The sequence below is a fragment of the Pipistrellus hanaki genome (assembly GCF_964339955.1).
Source record: "Pipistrellus hanaki genome assembly, chromosome: 3".
Lineage (NCBI taxonomy): Eukaryota > Metazoa > Chordata > Mammalia > Chiroptera > Vespertilionidae > Pipistrellus > Pipistrellus hanaki.
In genome coordinates, this window is record NC_140505.1 from 172,124,135 (window position 1) to 172,144,461 (window position 20,327).

General features: G+C 35.8%; 1 protein-coding gene across 4 annotated transcripts in view; it reads left to right on the top strand.

Moving 5' to 3' along the window:
* The window catches only part of VEZT (vezatin, adherens junctions transmembrane protein), a 55,744-nt gene extending 36,595 nt beyond the window's left edge, over positions 1 to 19,149 (top strand). For 2 of the 4 annotated variants that reach the window (XM_084878472.1, XM_084878474.1), the window contains exons 6-12: positions 2,219 to 2,356; positions 3,153 to 3,300; positions 4,288 to 4,619; positions 7,638 to 7,831; positions 11,169 to 11,269; positions 12,521 to 12,728; positions 18,137 to 19,149. In XM_084878472.1, coding sequence (XP_084734598.1) covers positions 2,219 to 2,356; positions 3,153 to 3,300; positions 4,288 to 4,619; positions 7,638 to 7,831; positions 11,169 to 11,269; positions 12,521 to 12,728; positions 18,137 to 18,657 — 1,642 coding nt within the window. In that variant the 3' untranslated portion in view covers positions 18,658 to 19,149. The other 2 variants (XM_084878473.1, XM_084878471.1) reach the window with 2 other exon arrangements.
* The last annotated feature ends 1,178 nt before the right edge of the window (positions 19,150 to 20,327 follow it).

The following is a 20,327-nucleotide window of genomic DNA, read 5'->3' on the forward strand; positions in this document are numbered from 1 at the left end:
TGCAAGTGATGATGTTTTACATTCCCACAAAAAATTAAATATTCACCAGTCTAGCTGTAAGTGTATTAAGCTGCAGGTTATACTGGTTATTTATTCCATTATTAAAGGAAAAGTTATATTTACTCAGCACCAGTTTATTATAGAGCAGATGTTCAAGTCCTTACCATCTGGTTCTAAAGCTTGATTGCAGTACACCAGACTGCCTGCTAAACACTAGCAGGTGATAGTTGTATTGTAGTATATACGTAATAATTTATATAACCTTTGCAATCTATAAGTGGGAGGAAATATGATGAAATATATGGTGCAGAATAATTATTGCTCTTAATTATTGTTATATCTGGAAAATCATGCAAAGGGGGAATAGAAGATCCTTTGGTAGTCATCACATCTTTTACTGTGCTCTGCTCTAGAGTAGTACTGAAATGATCTTGGCATAAAAGCTGTATCTGAAAAATCATGAAGAGGGAAGTAGAATAATCTCTAGCAGTCTTCACTGTTGTGTTCTGAAACAGTATTTTAAACAATCCAAAGGCATAAGAGATGTTTCATTACTTTTCTTTCTGCTCAATTCAAAATGGAACAGTCCTTGATATTTGTTTATTTTTGTCCTTCCAATGTTCACTTTTTTTTGACTGAGCATAGCAGTTTTTAAGTTGTTTGAGTATCAAGTTTTAAAAGTTAAAAATCACACTAAGAATAAAAGTGGCTTTTCATTCTTGACTTGCACAAGACTTTACTGAGAGAACTGACTGCTTAAAGGTTAAGCAAAGTGCTATGTGTTTGTTCATTTAATGCTTGGGCATGTATAGAGGATTCTGTGCTTTTGTCATTGTCCACCTTTTAGAAGCCATATGTATAGAATAGGCATGAAGAGCTAATTTGGATCAGTTAGACATGATTTGCCTCCAGATTTTGACTTCTGTCTATTCAGATGCAGACAGGCAGAAGAAATCCTGGGAAAAAATTGTGCTTTGCTTGTCTTCGTCTAACTGGATAATTGATTGAAAAAATTATGAGTAATAGTAGATCTTGAATCATAATATTTTTAGCTTTTAAAATTCATTTAGTAAATAAAATGGAGTACAAACAATAGTGCCATATGTTGAAAGAAATGAGTACTGTTTGTTTTTTTTTTTCCTTTCAGTTTGTCTGCTCTAGCAAATAATTTAACCTTCTTTGCTTCATTCCTTTATTTTAAAATAAGCCAGCGGTCATTGTCCTCGTTGTTGTTGTTTTTTAATAGATTTCTAATGCCTGAATATATTTTAGTTTGATTTAACATTTTTAAAGTTTTGAGTTAGATGTCTTGTTTTACAAATTTGTGATTATAGTGTAAAAATTTTATAAATTCCAATATTTTGTTTTGCTATTGAAATTTTATAAATTCCAATATTTTGTTTTGGTTACTGGTTAGGTGAAGAAAAATACTCTTATCTAATAACTATTCATAGTTTCATTTATAAAAGCATAATGTAGTATATGTCATTGTTTCAAATAGATACTCCCCACTTATCTTTTGGAAAGTGCTATGAAATGTGCTTCCTCTTGAACAGTTTTGAGAGTAGCTATGCAACCTCATAGTAACCTTCACTTTGCCTTTCTACTTGCATTCCCCTGTTGGCCACTGGTCCTGTTATCTTTCTGCGGCCCCTACTTCATTTTGAGTAGGTAAGTGCCAGTGGCAGCAGGTGGGTAAGTCATTTTACCCTATTTTTATGATTGTACAGAATGCATTCTGTACAAGTGGCCAAAAATATGATTGATGAACATATATGAATGCATATTAAGAATGTGAAAATGTTTATAATTAAAGTTTTTATACGTTCTATAGGTAAAGGTTTGGAAACTAATGTAAAGTAGTACCACTCTAGTATATTTTAGTGGGTAGAGTATCTATATTAAAAAGTTATATTTTTTACATAAATATTCCTACATTTCTACTATTTTTCAACTATAATGTTTTTGTTTCTTCATATCAGAGGAAGCCATCACTTTGAGATTTAAACTTTTCATTTGTCTTTTTCTGGTGACTATATATGTATCACAGAAATGGCTATTTATGAGACCTGAGTGGGGTTACTTACAAACATTTTCTAATGAAAATTATGGAAAAGGATTTTTTTCTAAACTTAATAGAATTATGGGTTTAGGAAACAAAAACTTTAGGACACCTGTACAGTTGTATCACATTTTACTTTTCAAGTTTGCTTGACAGGGTCAGTGCTGCTTGCCCATTTAATAAAGCTGGACAGCATCCCAGTCAGCATCTCATCGGTCTTCGGAAAGCTGTCTACAGAACTGTAAGAGCCAACTTTCAAGCAGCAAGGCTGGCTACCCTATATATGCTGAAAAAATATCCTTTTTTGGTCTAAATTTAAAAATAAGATGTGTTTCCAGAGTGCTGAATATAGATATTATAGTTGCATCCTGTAAAGTTGACTATAAACTGAAATTGCTTATTTTGAAGCTAATTTCCATCAGCACTTCTATTTTAAAACTGGAAATGCATTCCAAGGGGGAAAGGCAATAACAGACAAAAAGATAGTTCTTCTCTCGTGTTTTTCATTTTTAACAAGGAAAAAACTTGAGATCCCTCCCTTTTCTGGTCCAAAGAATAAATTCAAAAGACCTGTTTTGTTTTGTTTTTAATTACTGAACATGGCAAATTTGTGTCATGACATGGAAATAAACCAGCAACAGGAAATCCTTCTCCTTTCACAAAACAAAGGCCCTAGAGTCAGATCGGTGACATTTAAATTTTGGCCATATCAGTTATTGCCTAGGTGACTTTAAGCAAGTTTCTTAACTCTCTGTACCTTTCTTTATTCATTTTTAAAATGTCAATCGTACTGACTGTATTTTTTGTTGAAATCAAATGAGTTAGTATTTAGATAGTGTCTGACACAAAGATTACATGGCAATGGTCACTTAAATTTACTAAAAAAAAATTTATTTCTATTAGTCAGGAAATAAAGGTATATAATATATTTTATTTAAGATTCATAAATAAATTATGAGTAAATGGAATGCAAAGATTACTTTTGTAGGTTGACACTCAACTACTGAGCCATACTGGTAGGGCTGGGCAATTTTAATGTACCTTTTATGTTTTAATGAAGACTTTGTTGATTGCCTTAACCTAATTTAACCTACCCCCTGAACTCTGAGAGTGACAATGTAACCAACTACATCTGTGTGGTGCCTTTTAAAGAGCTGGGCCTTGGACTTAGTGACGAGCAGATTTCAGAAGAGGAAGCACATAACCTTACAGATGGTTTCAGCCTGCCTGCATTGAAGGTAATCCATTGGTAGAATGGAAGGAAGGGCTGAGGAAGAGGTAGATGTTCTTGGATCGTGCCTGTGCTTTTTGAACACAAATGGTGCACCTGTTCTCTTTTATTATTTGCTGATTACTGTTACTGCAATAACCTTACTGAAGTTTGTAAAGCTGCCTTTAAAAGTGGAGAACAATATAAAGATTGGAAAAGAAGATCCTTATAGTTTGATATCAAAATACTTATAATTTTTTTATAAATTTTATTTTTTAAATATATATTTCTTTATTGATTTCAACGAGGAAGGGAGAGGGAAGAAGGAGGGGGAAAGAGAAAGAGAGAGAGACATAAGTGATGAGAGAGAGCGACATCAATGATGAGAATCATTGATCAGCTGCCTCCAGCACATCCCCTACCCTGGACTGAGCCCTCAACCCAGGCATGTGCCCCTGGCCAGAATCGAACCTGCGACCCTTCAGTCCACAGGCCAATGCTCTGTCCACCAAACTAGCTAGGGCCTTTTGTGCTTGACACTCCTAAGTATGAACACTATGGGACTGATTATGTTACTTCTTAACTATTTCCGAGCCAAAATAATGGTGTAATTTTGAACCCCAAATCTGGGTTCATCAATAACTCATTTCTTGGAACTTATATATGTAGCTCTATAATTCCTACTGTTTTCATTTCTCCTTTGTATAAAATTTAAAAATAATCAATATTTACTTGTAATAAATGTGTCTCAGTCTATCAACACTTCCCTTCTAGAACTGAACTAAGTTATATTTTGGTATTTCATGCTATATTGGGATCAGAAGTTCCCATGTGCAGTAACTACATAATTTAATATATAATTCTTGGCTGATCTTAGAGTTAATTCAAGCTCAGCTATATCCATTACTTAGGATAAAGTGGAAAATTTAAACTAAAAATTAAATTTGTAGTTTGTTTTGAATATTGGCCAATATATTTTATTGATCTAGTTTGGTTTTGTTTTTTGTTTTTTTAGGTTTTGTTCCAACTCTGGGTGGCACAGAGTTCAGAGTTCTTCAGACGGTTAGCCCTATTACTTTCTACAGCTAATGCCCCTCCTGGGCCCTTACTTACTCCAGCACTTTTGCCTCATCATATTTTATCTGATGTGACTCAGGGTCTACCTCATGCTCATGCTGCCTGCTTGGAAGAGCTTAAGCGCAGCTATGAGTTTTATCGATACTTTGAAACTCAGCACCAGTCAGTACCCCAGCGTTTATGCAAAACTCAACAGAAGTCAAGAGAACTGAATAATGTTCACACAGCAGTACGGAGTTTGCAGCTCCATCTGAAAGCATTACTGAATGAGTAAGTTTAGAAGCTATATAAGGAAATGTCCTCATGATTAGCAAGCTTCATTCTTGGGCTATTGTGGTTCTTGGCTTGTGTCCTAGCTAGAGAAAAGCAGTAAAATGGAGACATACAGCATGAAAGATGGTTTATACTGACAAATAGAGCAGAGAAGCATGATTTTTAAGAACTATAATTTGGTACATTTATAATTTTTACTTTTCCTGATTTCAACAGACAACCTAGAAACATAGGACAAAAGCAGATGTTCATTCTGTTTGAGAGCTGCAATGGAGATTACAAAGAATGAGTTTACTCTCTTTAGGTAGGGCTCTTAAACTGGAGCCTGCAATCTAAGAGAATATCTGCCAACACTGGAAAAATAAAGTATAAGAGGCATTGTTATATATAGTTAAGGAATAATACATTGCTATTTTCTAAATAAATTCAATAGATTTGGACTCTTTTTTTTCATAGCATAGGACATGTATTTTGGTCCCAGTTAGATAATACAATGTAGGGTCCATATTAGGTGATCTACTTTGCATGAAATTGCTGGCACTCTGCCTTGGTAGCAGGTATGGTACAGAACACAGACTTGTGGTATAGGACTAGATCAGATGGATGGTTGGGTTCATGTGCTGGTAATCAGGAAGGTCATCGGAATTTAATGGGTTGGTATGATCATAGTTTAGATGCTTTACTCTGGATACCAGGCAAGAAGTGAAAGGGAGAGACTATTAATCAGTTTGGTTTTTTTTTTTTTTATAATATATATTTTTATTGATTTCAGAGAGGAAGGGAGAGGGGGATAGAGAGAAACAGCAATGATGAGAGAGAATCATTAATTGGCTGCCTTCTGCACGCCCCACACTGGGATCAAGCCCACAACTCAGACATGTGCCCTTGGCCGGAATCAAACCGGGGACCCTTCAGTACACAGGCCGATGCTCTACTCACTGAGCCAAACCAGCTAGGGCCATAAATCAGTTTTGTAAGACGAAAAATAAAAATGAACCAAAAAGGCTTGAAGTCTCAGTAAAATCAAAAGGCTAGTCTATAGGACTGAAGAAGGATGTGTTCAAAGATAGGAAGTTAAGGTCATAAAGACATTTTGAGGAAAGTTTTCACTCATCAGTTCAAGGTCTGGCATTAGGTATATAAGGCTGATGTAAAGCTTAGGGCATAAGGAAAAATTAAGACACTATGAGGCAGGTCTGTTCCAGTGGTCTGTAGCAGCTATTCCAAGAAAGCAGGTGAATGCTAACCTGACTCATCTCTGTCTGCCACAAGGAATATGGGATGTGAGCAGTCCCAAGGTGAGTGTGTGGCAATGGTTGAATCATCAGAGGAAATATAATAAAAGGCAAATATGCAAATGGACCAAATGACAGAAGGACTAGTCACTATGGTGCACATTGACCACCAGGGGCAGATGCTCAACTCAGGAGCTGCCCCCTGGTGGTCAGTGAGAGCACAGTTCAGTCACAAGTTGGGCTCACTGCTGGTGAGCACAGTAGTGGTGGCAGGAACCTCCACGGCAGCGCTAGGGATGTCCAACTGACAGCTTAGGCCCGCTCCCCGCAGGCCTCTAGTATATTATAATGAGAGAGGGTGGGTCAGGGAAGGAAGAGTGCTACACTGTATAGATATGAAAATGAAAAAGAGGGGCTTGTACCTTTGTCAGGAATTGTGGATTATGATAGGAACTTTGTTCTCCTTAAAAATGAAATATTCTGCCGAAACCAGTTTGGCTCAGCGGTAGAGCGTCGGTCTGCGGACTTAAAGGTCCCGGGTTCAATTCTGGTCAAGGGCATGTACCTTGGTTGCGGGCACATCCCCGGTAGGGGGTGTGCAAGAGGCAGCTGGTCGATGTTTCTCTCTCATCGACGTTTCTAGCTCTCTATCTCTCTCCCTTCCTCTCTGTAAAAAAAATCAATAAAATATATTTTTTAAAAATGAAATATTCTGTATCTTAACTAGAGAGTATACCAGTCATTAACTATCATATATGTATTGATCTGTAGACAGCTACACACAACTTTGAGGTGTTATCTAAAAATTGATTGTGTTTCACTCCTTTGCCCTTGTTCCCGTTGCTATTCCCACCCTCACTTTCTTACATGAGGATATCAACCCTTTAACTGTTCTTCCTCCAGAGTGCTCACTGCTAGATGATTCCTGAGGCATATATTTGCTTTCTCACTTAATCAAAAATCTTAACTGGTTTCAGAATATAGCAGTTTAGACTGACATCTGTATAAAACACTCTGTAAAAAAGGTTTGCCATAATCTGACTACACTCTGCTTTTCTGTCTTGATTTCTCCTTTTCCTTCAATCCAGCCAAACTGTATATATTGCCGTATGCCCACAGGGAATATGGGAGGTAGGGTAGAGTGACCGTCCTCATCTTTTGAACATGCTTCAATTTTATCCCTCCTTCGCTGCTCCCTCAAAAGAACTTCTTCCTCTGCTGTTCCCCTCTTTTGAATTCTTATAACACTATCTTTTTATCTCTCTGTGGTATACTTTTGTGCCTGGATTCAACCCAGGTTTACAGTTTATCAGCTGTATGACTCTGAGCAAGTTTCTTCAACTCTCTGGACCTAATTCCTCATCTGTAAATGAAATAAAATATTATGACTGTTTATGATAATTGTATTTTATATATATATATGTATAATTTCTCTGATTCAGTTATGTTTCTTGTAAATAGAAGATGGGTTCAACTTGTCCTTTCAGTTCATGCCTAGTATATATGCAGGCAATATTTGGGGATAAATATATGACAGTTTATAAGCTTTTTTGAAAAAGTGGTATAAAATACACATAACAAAATTTACCATTTAATCATTTTTAACAGTACAGTTCAAGGCGTTTAAGTATATTCACATTGTACAACCATCACTACCTTCCATCTCCAAAACATTTTTAATCTTCTAAGCTTATTTCTTAAATAAACCTTATAAATGATAAGTTTTCCATTTTATATATTAGAAATCTCCATGGTGAAACTGTTTTTCTTTATTACTCAGGGTAATAATTCTTGAAGATGAACTTGAAAAGCTTGTTTGTACTAAAGAAACACAAGAACTAGTGTCAGAATCTTATCAAATCCTTGAACAGAAATTAAAGTTGATTCAGCCCCATGTTCAAGCAAGCAATAATTGCTGGGAAGAGGCCATTTCTCAAGTGGACAAACTGCTACGAAGAAATACAGATATAAAAGGTACCTGGGAGGGATTTCTTCCATATATTCCTTTGCAGTTAGGATTTTATTAGGTATATTTCTTCTCTATGATGAAACTTAATTGACAGACCTTTAGTTTACTAAAGAAAAAGTTGAACTTATATGGCCCTGGCTGGTGTAGCTCCGCTGGTTGGAGTGTCTTCCTGTACACCAAAAGGTGGCAGATTTAATTCCTAGTCAAGGCACTTACCTATGTTTTGGGTTCAGTTGCTGGAGACATCTGATCTGTGTCTCTGATTTTTTTAAATTGAACTTATATGTACAAATTAACACTGAATATAAAGTCTTGGCTCTTAATAATAAGAAAAACAGCCCTAGCCAGTTTGGTTCAGTGGATAGAGAATTGGCCTGCAGACTGAAGGTATAGATTTTAATATTATTTATTATTAGAACTTCAAGAATCTCTTTTCCAATTATGGTGATGATGAATTTGATATTCATGGGCCAGAAATTGAGTTTTGCTTTTAAGATAAAATTCTTACTTTAGTTATTCAGAAATTATATATAAATGTTACAATAGGTAGCACTATGTATTTGTTATTAGGGGTCTAAAATGTATTATTTAAGAGTAATACTGTTAGGTAAAAAGACACTCTTGAAATTCTCCACAAACCTGCTTTCATTTAACACAGATTTTATACTTTGTTTTACTGATCTCACCAATTTCATTGTAAATGTTTGGAATATTAATTTTTAAACTTTGCTATAAACCATGTTTATCCCTTCCACCTTTATGATGAATAACAGAAATTGTATTCCTGCCAAAGATGATTCATGCTTTATCCTGTTTCATTGTGAAGGATTTTTTTTTAAATATCCTTTTACTGATTTCAGAGAGGAAGGGAGAGGGAGATAGAAACATCCTCCTATATAATAAAGGGCTACTATGCAAATCAGCCAATCAGCAGAACAACCCGTCAGTATGACACACACTGACCAGCAGGTCGCAGGCATTCAACATGGGAGCTGCCTCCTGGTGGTCAGTGCACTCCCACAGGGAGAGCACCGTTCAGCCAGAAGCTGGGCTCATGGCTGGCAAGCTCAGCCGCAGTGGCGGGAGCCTCTTCCGCCTCCTCGACAGCGCTAAGGTTGTCTGACTGCCAAGTGGGACTAAGCTGTCAGTTGGACAACCCCCAAGGGCTCCCAGACTACAAGAGGGCACAGGCCTGCCTCAGTGCATCGGGACTCTAGACAATAATAAGAGAGAATCATCGATCAGCTGCCTCCTGCATGCCCCCGACTAGGGATCAAGCCTGCAACCAGGTTCATAGATTGGCATTCAACCACTTAGCAACACCGGCCAGGCTTACCAGGGATTTTTAATACGTGCAGATATTTATGCATTTAAACTTTTTGAAATGACCCAAGTCTAGAGCTTTTGAGTACATTTTCTAGAAATAGAATTACCATTGGGTGTTAAAAGATGCATCACATTAACTTCTCCTTAGCATACTCTGAGGTGTTGACTCTTAGACACTCTCTTATACATGATCATTATAACTGTCTTCGATGCACTGGGCAAGTGATAAGCAATTTCTTAATTATGCTCTGTAAATGTGGCTTTTGCTCTATATAATAATGATATGAATAGAAGTAATTCACAAACTTTTCTCACTAAAATGCTCACAATGGCCATGACTACACAACTATAAAATGTTTGTTTGAGCCTTCGCTGGTAGCTCAGTTGGTAGGAGCATCATCCTGTACACCAAAAGGATGTGGGTTCAATTCCTAGTTAGGGCACATAACCTAGGTTGTGGGTTCTGTCCCTAGTTTGGGGTGCATATGAGAGATAACCGATGTTTCTCTTTCACATTGATGTTTCTCTCCATTCCTCTCTCTCTAAAATCAACTGTTAAAAAGGACATATAGCCGAAACCGGTTTGGCTCAGTGGTAGAGCGTCGGTCTGCGGACTGAAGCGTCCCTGGTTCGATTCCGGTCAAGGGCATGTACCTTGGTTGCAGGCGCATTCCCAGTAGGGGGTGTGCAAGAGGCAGCTGGTCGATGTTTCTCTCTCATCGACGATGTTTCTCTCTCATCGACGTTTTTAACTCTCTCTCCCTCTCCCTTCCTCTCTGTAAAAAATCAATAAAATATATATATATTTTTAAAAGGACATATATTAAGGAGATAATTTTAAAAAGTGTTTTTTTGCATTTTTAGATGCAGGTGCTTTAGTTAACTGTATCTTGTAAAGTGACTTCAAAATTACAGGTATATCACAAGAATAGTTCACAGTACTCTTTATCCAGATTCCCCAGTTGTTGACATTCTACCACATTTGCCTTATCTATGTATCTATATGTAAATTCCTTTGGTGATATTATTCTTAACCATTTGAGAGTAAAGATGCAGGCATGAAACCTCATTACCTATAAATACTTCTGTTTGCATTTTTCTAATGTCCAGGTACAGATCACACATGGCATTCAGTTTTGGTGATCCTTACTCTCCTTTAGCCTTTCTTCTCTGTCATTATAAGTATTTTGTGAAAAGAATACTTTAAGATTATATAAATACCCTTTCCTCATCAAAATTTTTCCCACTGTTAAGCATACACATACACCAAATGACTCAGTAATATTATTCCTAGATATTTACCCAAGATATAAAAGCTTAATGTTCACACAAAAACCTATACTCAAATGTTTATAGTGGATTTATTCATAATCACTAACACCTAAAAGAAGCTTGTGCCCTTCTACTGGTGAATAGATAAATTGTTACTTCCATCCATATAATGGACTACTTGGCAATAAAAAAGAAATAAACTGATACATCAGTAAGATGGAGGAGCCTAGCTCTTTGGCTCAGTGGACAGAGCATTGGTCGCAGACTGAAGGGTCTCAGGTTGGAGTCCAGTCAAGGGCATATATCTCAGTTGCAGATTTGATCCTCAGTCCTGGTCAGGGCACGTGTGGAAGGCAACCAATAGATGTGTCTCCCTTACATCGACATTTCTCTCCTCTGTCTCTCCCCCTCCCATTCTCACTAAAAAAGAGATCGATGGGAAAATATTCTTGGTGAGGATTAACAAAATAATAATAAAAAGATGGAGGAATCTCTAATGCACTATGCTAATCAAAAGAAGCCAGACTTAAATCACCATATGCTATATGATTCCATTTATATGAAATTCTTAAAAGAGTAAACTTTAATAGGAACAGGAAACAAATCAATGGTTACTGGGAATTAGATATGGAAGGAGGAATATGGTATAAAGAGACAGTATAAATAACTGTTTTGAAGTGATGATTGTATTTTGGTTGTTAATCAAATATTCACTCGTTTCTGTGTGGCCTGTTTCTTTTAAAGGCAAACCTGAAATAGCGTGTGAAAGCCCACGCTGTACTGTGGTGCCCGTGCTGCAGCCTACTCTACACATTGCAGACCAAGATCCAATCCCTGAGGAGCAGGTAAGGGTGAAAATAGCTTTTGTTTCCCATAAAGGAGAGTTTCACATGTGAAACTTACCTACTGCTCTCTGTAAGTGACATTGTTGAATTTATGTTTCTAATGAGCTTCAAAATCACAATATAATGTATTGATATATATCAAATCATTAGTTCTTAGTGCTTTAAAGTGATTAAGCACATTAAAAAATAGTGCCTTAGCAAAGGTACATTTCTGAGATGATGGAAATGTTTTTATACTGATCTAAGTAGTGGTTACCACCATGTATACACCTAAAAATGTTACACATTTATCTTGTGCATTTGACTGCATTTATGTTACGCCTCACTTTCGATATTGACAGATTTCTTTTGTTCAAGAAGTTTTCCTTAGGTCTTATAGTCTATTCAGTATCCTTAATTGCAAAGAGAAACCAACCTTACTTAGTTTAACAAAGAATAAATTTTTTTTTAAATACATTAGATACCTCACAGAACATTCAGATGGCCAAGTAATCAGGCTTGAGCCAGGCTGGGGTAAAAGGCTAAAATCACTCAAAGAACTTTTAAAGTGGCAACACCTCTGTAAGTCATTGGGCACAGACATTGTCACCTGCTCCTTCAATGCTACCGTCAGAACCTCTGCCTCTGGAAACTTTTCTGCCACCATTCTTACCAGAGTGGATTCCATGGGATGCCTGCTTCTTTTATAACATACTTCTGAATCAGATTTGATCCACATACATCTGATTAGAGGATCCCAGCTGTTTGCTTGAACCATAACTGCAAGGGAGTCTGGGTAAGCAGGGATCCTTCCATCTGCCTTAGTGATATAGAGAGCGATAGATGAGGTATTCCACAATCCTAGGAATAGTGTTCAGACTTCCTGGGTCCTCAGAAAGCGCCACAAACTCTAGCACAAGAGGACTAACATACCTGACCACCTCCCCAACCACCAGCCTGGCTAATTTTGATTGGTTTTGACAGAGCTAATCACTATAATCTTTACTGGGTCTGTAGAATGGTATCAGAGTAGGAAAATAACGATTGAGTTATTAAATTTTCTTACTTAAAACCCTTTAGAGTATCAAATTAAGTTTTTTTTTTTAAGATGTTCACTTATCTATGTTTGCTTTGTTTGCCCAACTATGCTTTACTGACCTGTGCTAAGAGCCCTCCTTTTTTAATCTTGGAAAAGGGTAGGTGCAAATAAATGAATACTGCTAGAAAATTATCTGCTTGAAGTAAAGTTCTTTTTCATTTATTCATTTTCAGGAATTAGAAGCTTATGTAGATGATTTAGATATGGACAGTGAGTTAAGAAAGGATGATTTTTATTACTTGTCTCAAGAAGACAAAGAGAGACAGAAGCGTGAGCATGAAGAATCCAAGAGGGTACTCCAAGAATTAAAATCTGTGCTGGGATTCAAAGCATCAGAGGCAGAAAGGCAGAAGTGGAAGCAGCTTCTGTTTAGTGATCACGGTAAGCACTGACTTCAGAGTAAAAGGTTATTTCTGTGTAAGGGATTTTTCTTTAACTGAATCTTATTTTGGTCACAGAATTCTTATGACTCTAATTTTAGGGATCCACCAGTAAGTATAGTAGTTTTTCTTCTAAACACAAAATCAATTTGTTCAATTAAAGAGTATGTATGTAATGAAATGAGATATAAAATCACACTTTTCATCAGTTATTTAATTTTTTGACTGAATTTGTTTTGGAATGGACAGTAAGTTGAATAAATTAGAGTGTTTTCAAATTTTGTGTATTTGAGATTCTGAACTCTGTACTCCTTATGTTGATATTATAAATACCTCAGTGAAACACAAATAATTTGGTTCACAATTGAAACAAATGAACTAAGACTTAGGCCCTTAGCTTCATCATTTAGGTTTCTCAGTGATTTGAGTGCTGTTGGAGATGGGATTGAGGGCTTGTTTCTGTGCACACAGTTTCCATGCTTGGATTTGGACAAAGCTGGATGACTGGTTTTACCTAAGATTAACCTTAACTTCTTTATGTTTCCCACCCGTCTTTAGCTGAGCTTCTTGGGATGTAGGGAAGGAAATGAGGGGAAGCTTAATACTTGACAATATTAAACTAGCTAATTTCTAGATGAAGAATTAATTTCTTAGAAGGTAGAGGGACTTCCCATCTATTTTAAAGTAGGTAGAGCCTCAAAATCAGTTGCCCTCTTTTCCCTTTCTCTTTTTCACTTGAAATATATAAATTAATTAACTTCTGGAAAGTTCCTCAGGGTCTTCTTAGGAGCCCTACCATTTTGATTCTCCTTTGTCCACACGTACATTTTTTTTATTTTATCCTTCCTCCTTCTTTCCATTGACCTCTTTTATAGCCCAGGTCCTCATTAGATTATGCTCATGTATTTTAATAGCCTTAGCTGACTTGCATTTTCAGTATCTTTGTCTTCTAAGCTATTCTTAGAAATAGTGTCTAAGCTTCGAAGATAGCTTCTATCCTTGCAAGTCTAGATTTTTCTCAAACAGCAAATTGACAATAGCTCTCTACTTAAAACCTGTTAACCGGGGAGTTCCCTTTTTAATTACACAACATACAATGGGCACATACTCTTTCACTAGGACGTGTCAGTACGTCACACCCAGTGGACGTAATTTTATATTATTATTTTTTTATTTATACTTAATTAAAATAAATGAAATATATATTTTTTTGTTTATTTATATATAAAGCACAAAGGAAAATACAAAATTACAAACAAATAGAAAAGAATACCTACCAAAAAATGGAAACATCGAATTAAAAAATTATAAATTTTATAAACAATTATAAAGATTACAAAAAATATTTTTTATTTCTATACACAATAAAAAATATTTAAAAGTTAACAATTACAGAACAATAAACAAAGCATACAAATAAAATAGAAATATTGAGTTTAAAAAATTGAAATATAGATGTAAAAATTCAAAACTCAACTTCCGTGTGATATATTTTAAAACAATTGTTGATACATAGTGCTACCTTACAATCCAGACACCAGTATGTAGATTCTTTCCTAACACCTTTTTTGTAGCAAACTCGGCATTTCCTGGATTTAGTTTTTCCTATATCGCTTTTCATTTGTTCTGGAAAATGCCTTTCAACTAAGCGTGATGGTTTAGATTTGAGCTGCTTATTGATATCTTTGGGTGAGTTTTCACTATGTTGTTATCTACCAATTTCTCTACACACTATATCAAAAAGTGTAATCGATCCAAATGACCTTTATCTTTTTTGTATATAATATATGCATTGAAGCAGCACATATCAATTAATCGTAGAAAAAATTTTTTATAAAATTTTTTACCCTATTATGGACAGCCGTGTAGGCCACCATAACTCCATCTCCCAAATCTACGCCGCCCATATTCTTGTTATAATCCAGGACAACACTCGGTTTTTCTTGCCTTCTTCCTCTCTTTTCAATCATTGTCTTTTCATCATTATGAATAGAACTGAGCATCAATACGTCTTTTTTATCCTTCCATTTTAAAACCATAAATTTGTCTTTGATACTTACATATGTTCATTTTTCTGTAATTTTTTGGTTTTTATTTCACTGGGGATTCCGACTCTGTTTATCCTCATTGTTCCAACAATGTCTGTATTGTTTTGACACAAGAGTTAAGCCAAATGAATTGACGTATAGAAATTATCTAAGTAAATCCTATACCCTTTATTCAGTAAGTCATGTGTTAACTCCAAAACAATTCTTGTTGATTGTTTTTCTTGTGGGTAGTTCGAACCATAATTTGTGTCCTTGCCTGTGTATAAAATTATATTTTGTACGTATCCAGATTGGCTTTCACTCAAAATAAACAACTTCATTCCAAATCTAGCTCTTTTTGTAGATATATATTGTTTCCAAGATAAATTCCCTTTCCATAATAAAAGATTCATCTATGCATATTTCTCGTTCACATACATAAAAACTTTTAAACTTTTCTGACAAATTAATTGATGATTAGATCAATTTTATATGTTTTTTTATTATATAAAGGTTGGAGATATAAAAAATATAAGTAAATAATATATAATACGAAAATAGGTAGGTAAATCTAAGTACGTACCCATCACTGCTCACCCAGAACACGTCCACCACTCTCAATAGCGAAATTATACTGATTCCCTCCGTGTCTTAAATTCATGTGGAGACATGTATGGATGACTAATACCTTTGTTGTTCGGAAATATACGTCCCACCCATTTCAGGGCGCAACATATATTTCAAGGACATATTCATACGTCCTACCCGTACCCGATATTGTTTACGTTTGACGTATTTATATGTCCCGCTCGGTTAACAGATTAAAAACCTACAGTAGGCCAAAACCGGTTTGGCTCAATGGATAGAGCGTCGACCTGGGGACTGAAAGGTCTGGGTTCGATTCCGGTCAAGGGCATGTACATTGGTTGCGGGCACATCCCCAGTGGGGGGGATGCAGGAGGCGGCTGGTCGATGAATCTCTCTCATCGATGTTTCTAACTCTATCCCTCTCTTCCTCTCTGTAAAAAATCAATAAAATATATTTTTTTTTAAAAAACCTACAGTAACCCTGGCGTGTTTGGTTCAGTGGATAGAGCATCGGCCTGCGGACTGAAGGGTCCCGGGTTCGATTTTGGTAATGGGCACATGCCTGGGTTGCGGGCTCAATCCCCAGTGGGGGGCATGCAGGAGGCAGCCAATCAATGATTCTTTCTCATCATTGATGTTTCTATCTCCCTCTCCCTCTTCCTTCCTCTCTGAAACCAGTAAAAATATATTTTAACAAACAACAACAACAAAAAACTACAGTAGTGCCCCCTTTTTTATTGTATTACATCTAAACTCCTTTTCCTAGTGTTAAGCCTTTCCATCATATGAGTCCATCATACCCAATTATACGTATGTCCCACTATTTCTAATATAGATATCTTCTTCCAGTTATATTTATCTAATTAGATTATGGTTCCACAAATTTGCTATTTTTATTCATGAAAAACATTCATGCTCATCCCTTTATTAGACATTTCTCTTCTCCAGGCTGTCCTTTCCTACCACTGCAGACCCTCATTCCAGAAGGGCACTGTAGCAAAATGAAAGCAAGTCTGAGCAGCAAAGTAGTAGTAAAAACTGAGTTCCTGTTACTTGCTTATATATTGGGCCTACATAAATCAGAGATTAAGAGCATTAATGTTTTAGGCACTGTTATTTTCTATGCGTTGGATTTTTTATTTTATTTATTTATTTTTTTTGTCTCTATAATACAGTCTCCTTAAATAAGGGCTTTATTATCCTTCATAGTATTCATTCAGCAAATTATTTCTTCAACAAGTCATTCTTAACACACTGTTCATTGTTACATATTCCTAACACATAAATCAAAAGACAAAAATCCCTACACTCCTGGAGGCTTATATTGTAGCATAGTGTTGATACACTTGTATTACTCCCCCCCCCCCAATTTAATTAGCAATTATCAGGAATATCAATCAACTTCTAATTTATGTTGCATTCTTTAAACCAGCATATTTATAGATTAAAACTGCATGTGAAGACTGAAAATAGCATTATATATAAACTTGTATCCTTTTTTATTGTTTAGTATTTTCTTCATGTAGCTTTAAAATTACCTATTGACAATATGGGCAAAGAGCACTGAGAAATGTGTCTCTTTTTCAGGTACGTGCTTTGATAGTTTACATTTGAAAAGGCAATAATGTTGATTTAATTTGTGAAATTAAGTAAAACGCTGCTGATACCGTAAAGTGCTTTTCCCATGAAATTTTTCGGTACATCTTCCAGAGTTGTTTTCATCTCTGCCTACAGGGGTAAAGTCCGAATGGAATTAGAGAGGGAAATTCTGCACTGGAACCTGTTGTCGCTGCTTCTCCAGTGGAGTTACTGCAGCTTAGGGATCTGTTTCTTGCAAATGGACACATTTTACAAAATAATTTTAAATAAACGCCAGATCTTCAAGATGTACTTTTTTATTTTTCCGCCATGCTTCATAATATATTGTATTGTACTAACCCCTCATACTGGGAGGAGAGACTGCCTAGCAAGCAACCCACTGCCTACTAACTTCAAGAGGGGCTAAATAAAACTTCATTTGCCTTGAAAGGACAACTTCTGCCGTATGGATATATTTTATATTTATGTGTTATGCTTTGTACAGTAGTTGGTCTTGAGTGCAGATTTTATTTCATTATATATTTTTCAGTGACATTACAAAATGTATAGAAATTACAGCTTTACTTTTATCAGGGTGTTAGGTGGTTGGCAAGTAAATTGAATTGTATGTTCCGTTTGTTTTTCAATGCTGTTTTAACTTATACATATATATGTGTGTGTTGAAAATATGATTATCTGGAATACTTAGGCTTTTTATCTGACATATTATCAGTGAAAGCCATGCTGCTTATTTTTCAATGCTGTGGTCCTCAAAATTTAGTATGCATCAGTACAAGGTGGAAGGCTTATCAACATAGCTAGTCCCCAACCCCATCTTTCAATTTAGTCGGTCTCGGGTAGAGCCTGAGAATTTGCATTTCTGCCAAATTCCTAGGGGATGCTGACTGATGCTGTTAGTTCAAGGACCACACTTTGAGAACCAATGCTTTAATATTTTGGATAAGAGAATACATGAGGTGTTTTAAAATCTTCATCGTAACCCTGTCTTATTTTATTTCTTAGGCATTTTATCTCTTATAAAGTTCTTTGGATTTACAAATTTATATTGATTTTACTAGAAAGTTTTATTTAGCCTTTATTTATTGTTCTTTATAAGAAAAAAATCTACTGGGAATTTAAATCAAAGTTTAAATTATTTCTGGGTCCTTAGTTATTATTTTTCTTTCTTTCTTTTTTGCTTTTTCCCCCTTTAAAGCTGTGTTGAAATCCTTGTCTCCTGTAGACCCAATGGAACCCATAAGTAATTCAGAACCAGCAATGGATTCAGATATGGGGAAAGTTGGTAAAAATGATATTGAAGAAGAAAATAGTAATCCCTCCATAACTGATGATGAAATATGTAGTAGGACTGAATATTTGTGTGAAAACCCTCTAGATGGTAAAAATAAAGACAATTTTACACATGAAGGCTTCCTACAAGGAGCTGAAGGAAGAGCGTGTCTGTGGGAAAGTGAAGATGACTCTCAGCAGGCAGATGTTGGTGACCTGATCGCTGCCCATCCAGTTCCCAGGGACTCACCACAGCCCTCCATCAGGCAGAGGCTGGCGAGGCTGCAGCTGTCACCGGATTTCAACTTCACTGCTGGCCTCGCTGCTGAAGTGGCTGCTCGGTCTCTCTCCTTTACCACTATGCAGGAACAGACTTTTGGTGACGAAGAGGAAGAACAATTAATAGAAGAAAATAAAAGTGAGGTAGAAGAAAAGGAAGAACCATGATTTACATGAAGGATTTTAAACTATTCCTTTTATGAAAGTGTTTTTTAGCTTCAAGACTAGATATTCCACTGGAAAGGGAAAATGAGTATAAGTTTATTATATATAAAGCTACAGTATGATTTTACAGGAAGAATCTGGTTTAAACAACTGTTTTGAAAATAGTAATTATCTGTATGGCAAATCTTTTAGGACAATAAGAGAAAGGTAAGGGCTCTTTTGAATAATTGCTGTTTTATTTGCAGCACAACTGATCAGTTTTGGAAGTCCTTTAAGTACTTTTCATAACAAATGAATTTCTCATTTCTTGCCAGAATTTGCTATCACAAAATGACTGGGATAATTCTGTCGCAAGAACATATGACTCCTTTTTACTGTTTTCTCACAGTTAATAACTGCAGTTATTATGTTAATAACAAGTTGTTTGTATCTTACTTTTGTTTATACCACGTCTTAAAACAAAGATACAGGTTCTAAATAAAATTTTAAAAAAGATCTCATGCAATTGATGTGTACTGGGGTTTGGAACGAAAAAATAATTTTATTTTTAAAGTATTTGGGTTATGACAGGTTTCTTACGTTTTCCTTGTTCATGTGTATTCAGCAGTTAATTTTAAGATTTTTTTTAAAGCGTGCCATTTTAAGAATTATCCTTTTACATTTTTGTGTGTTTACTTTTTTCTGTTTTCATTGCAATCAGAAGAGCTGATTTCAAAGTAGGATCTCCGTGGTCCAAGACCTCATCTCCAGCTTTTTATCAGTTTGTCTAGATGAGCTGGCCACCATGCTGCTGATTTCTTGTTTTAGGCCAGGCCCTCTCTCCACCTGAATAAGATTCTGGAAACATCCTGTCAGCTTCCTGGAAAGCAATCCTTGTCTCCTTAATACTTCACTTACAAACTACCTCTTAAAAAAGGTTGCTTTCCAAATAGTCCAGTCGCATGTTTTGTTTTGTGTTGTGATTACATTTTATTTGTTTGTTGTTTTTTATTGACTTGAGGGAGATGGAGGAAGGGAGAGAAAGAGAACCATTGATTTGTTGTTCCACTTATTCATGCATTCATTGGTTGATACTTGTATGAGCCCTGACATGATATCAAATTATTGGCTTATCGGGGGCGACACTAACTGAGCTGCCCTGCCGAGATCACTATTTCATTTTCAGAGAGTGATATTTTCAGGAGTATGTTGTTTTTTGAAACCTATAGCTTTCAAGTACTGACATAGTATGTAGATGTTATATGGGGAAAATGTAGGGATAATTCATTATGCTGCTGCCCTAGAAAGAAAGTTACATGATGAATCTAAATTGTCTTTAGAGTTAAGAAACACATGCAGATCCTACAACTTAGCACTTAGAGTAAATTTTCATACCAAAGGGTTTATGGGTTTTTTTCAATAGTCTAAAGAAATTTATTTTTCATCCTGAGGAAAAACTTGTTTCTGCTTTACATGAATGATAGAGATCCTTAGTATTATAAATTATACTGCCAGTTGCCAAAAATTCTGTGACATCCATAATTAAGCTCTTAGGAGCAGTTCCTAAGAGTAGGCCTACTTTACAACTCAGAAATAGTAATAACATTTACAGTTTACTTTCTTTTTTTCAATCCTCGCTTGCGGATATGCTTCATAGATTTTAAAGAGAGTGGAGAGAGGAGTGGGAGAGATAT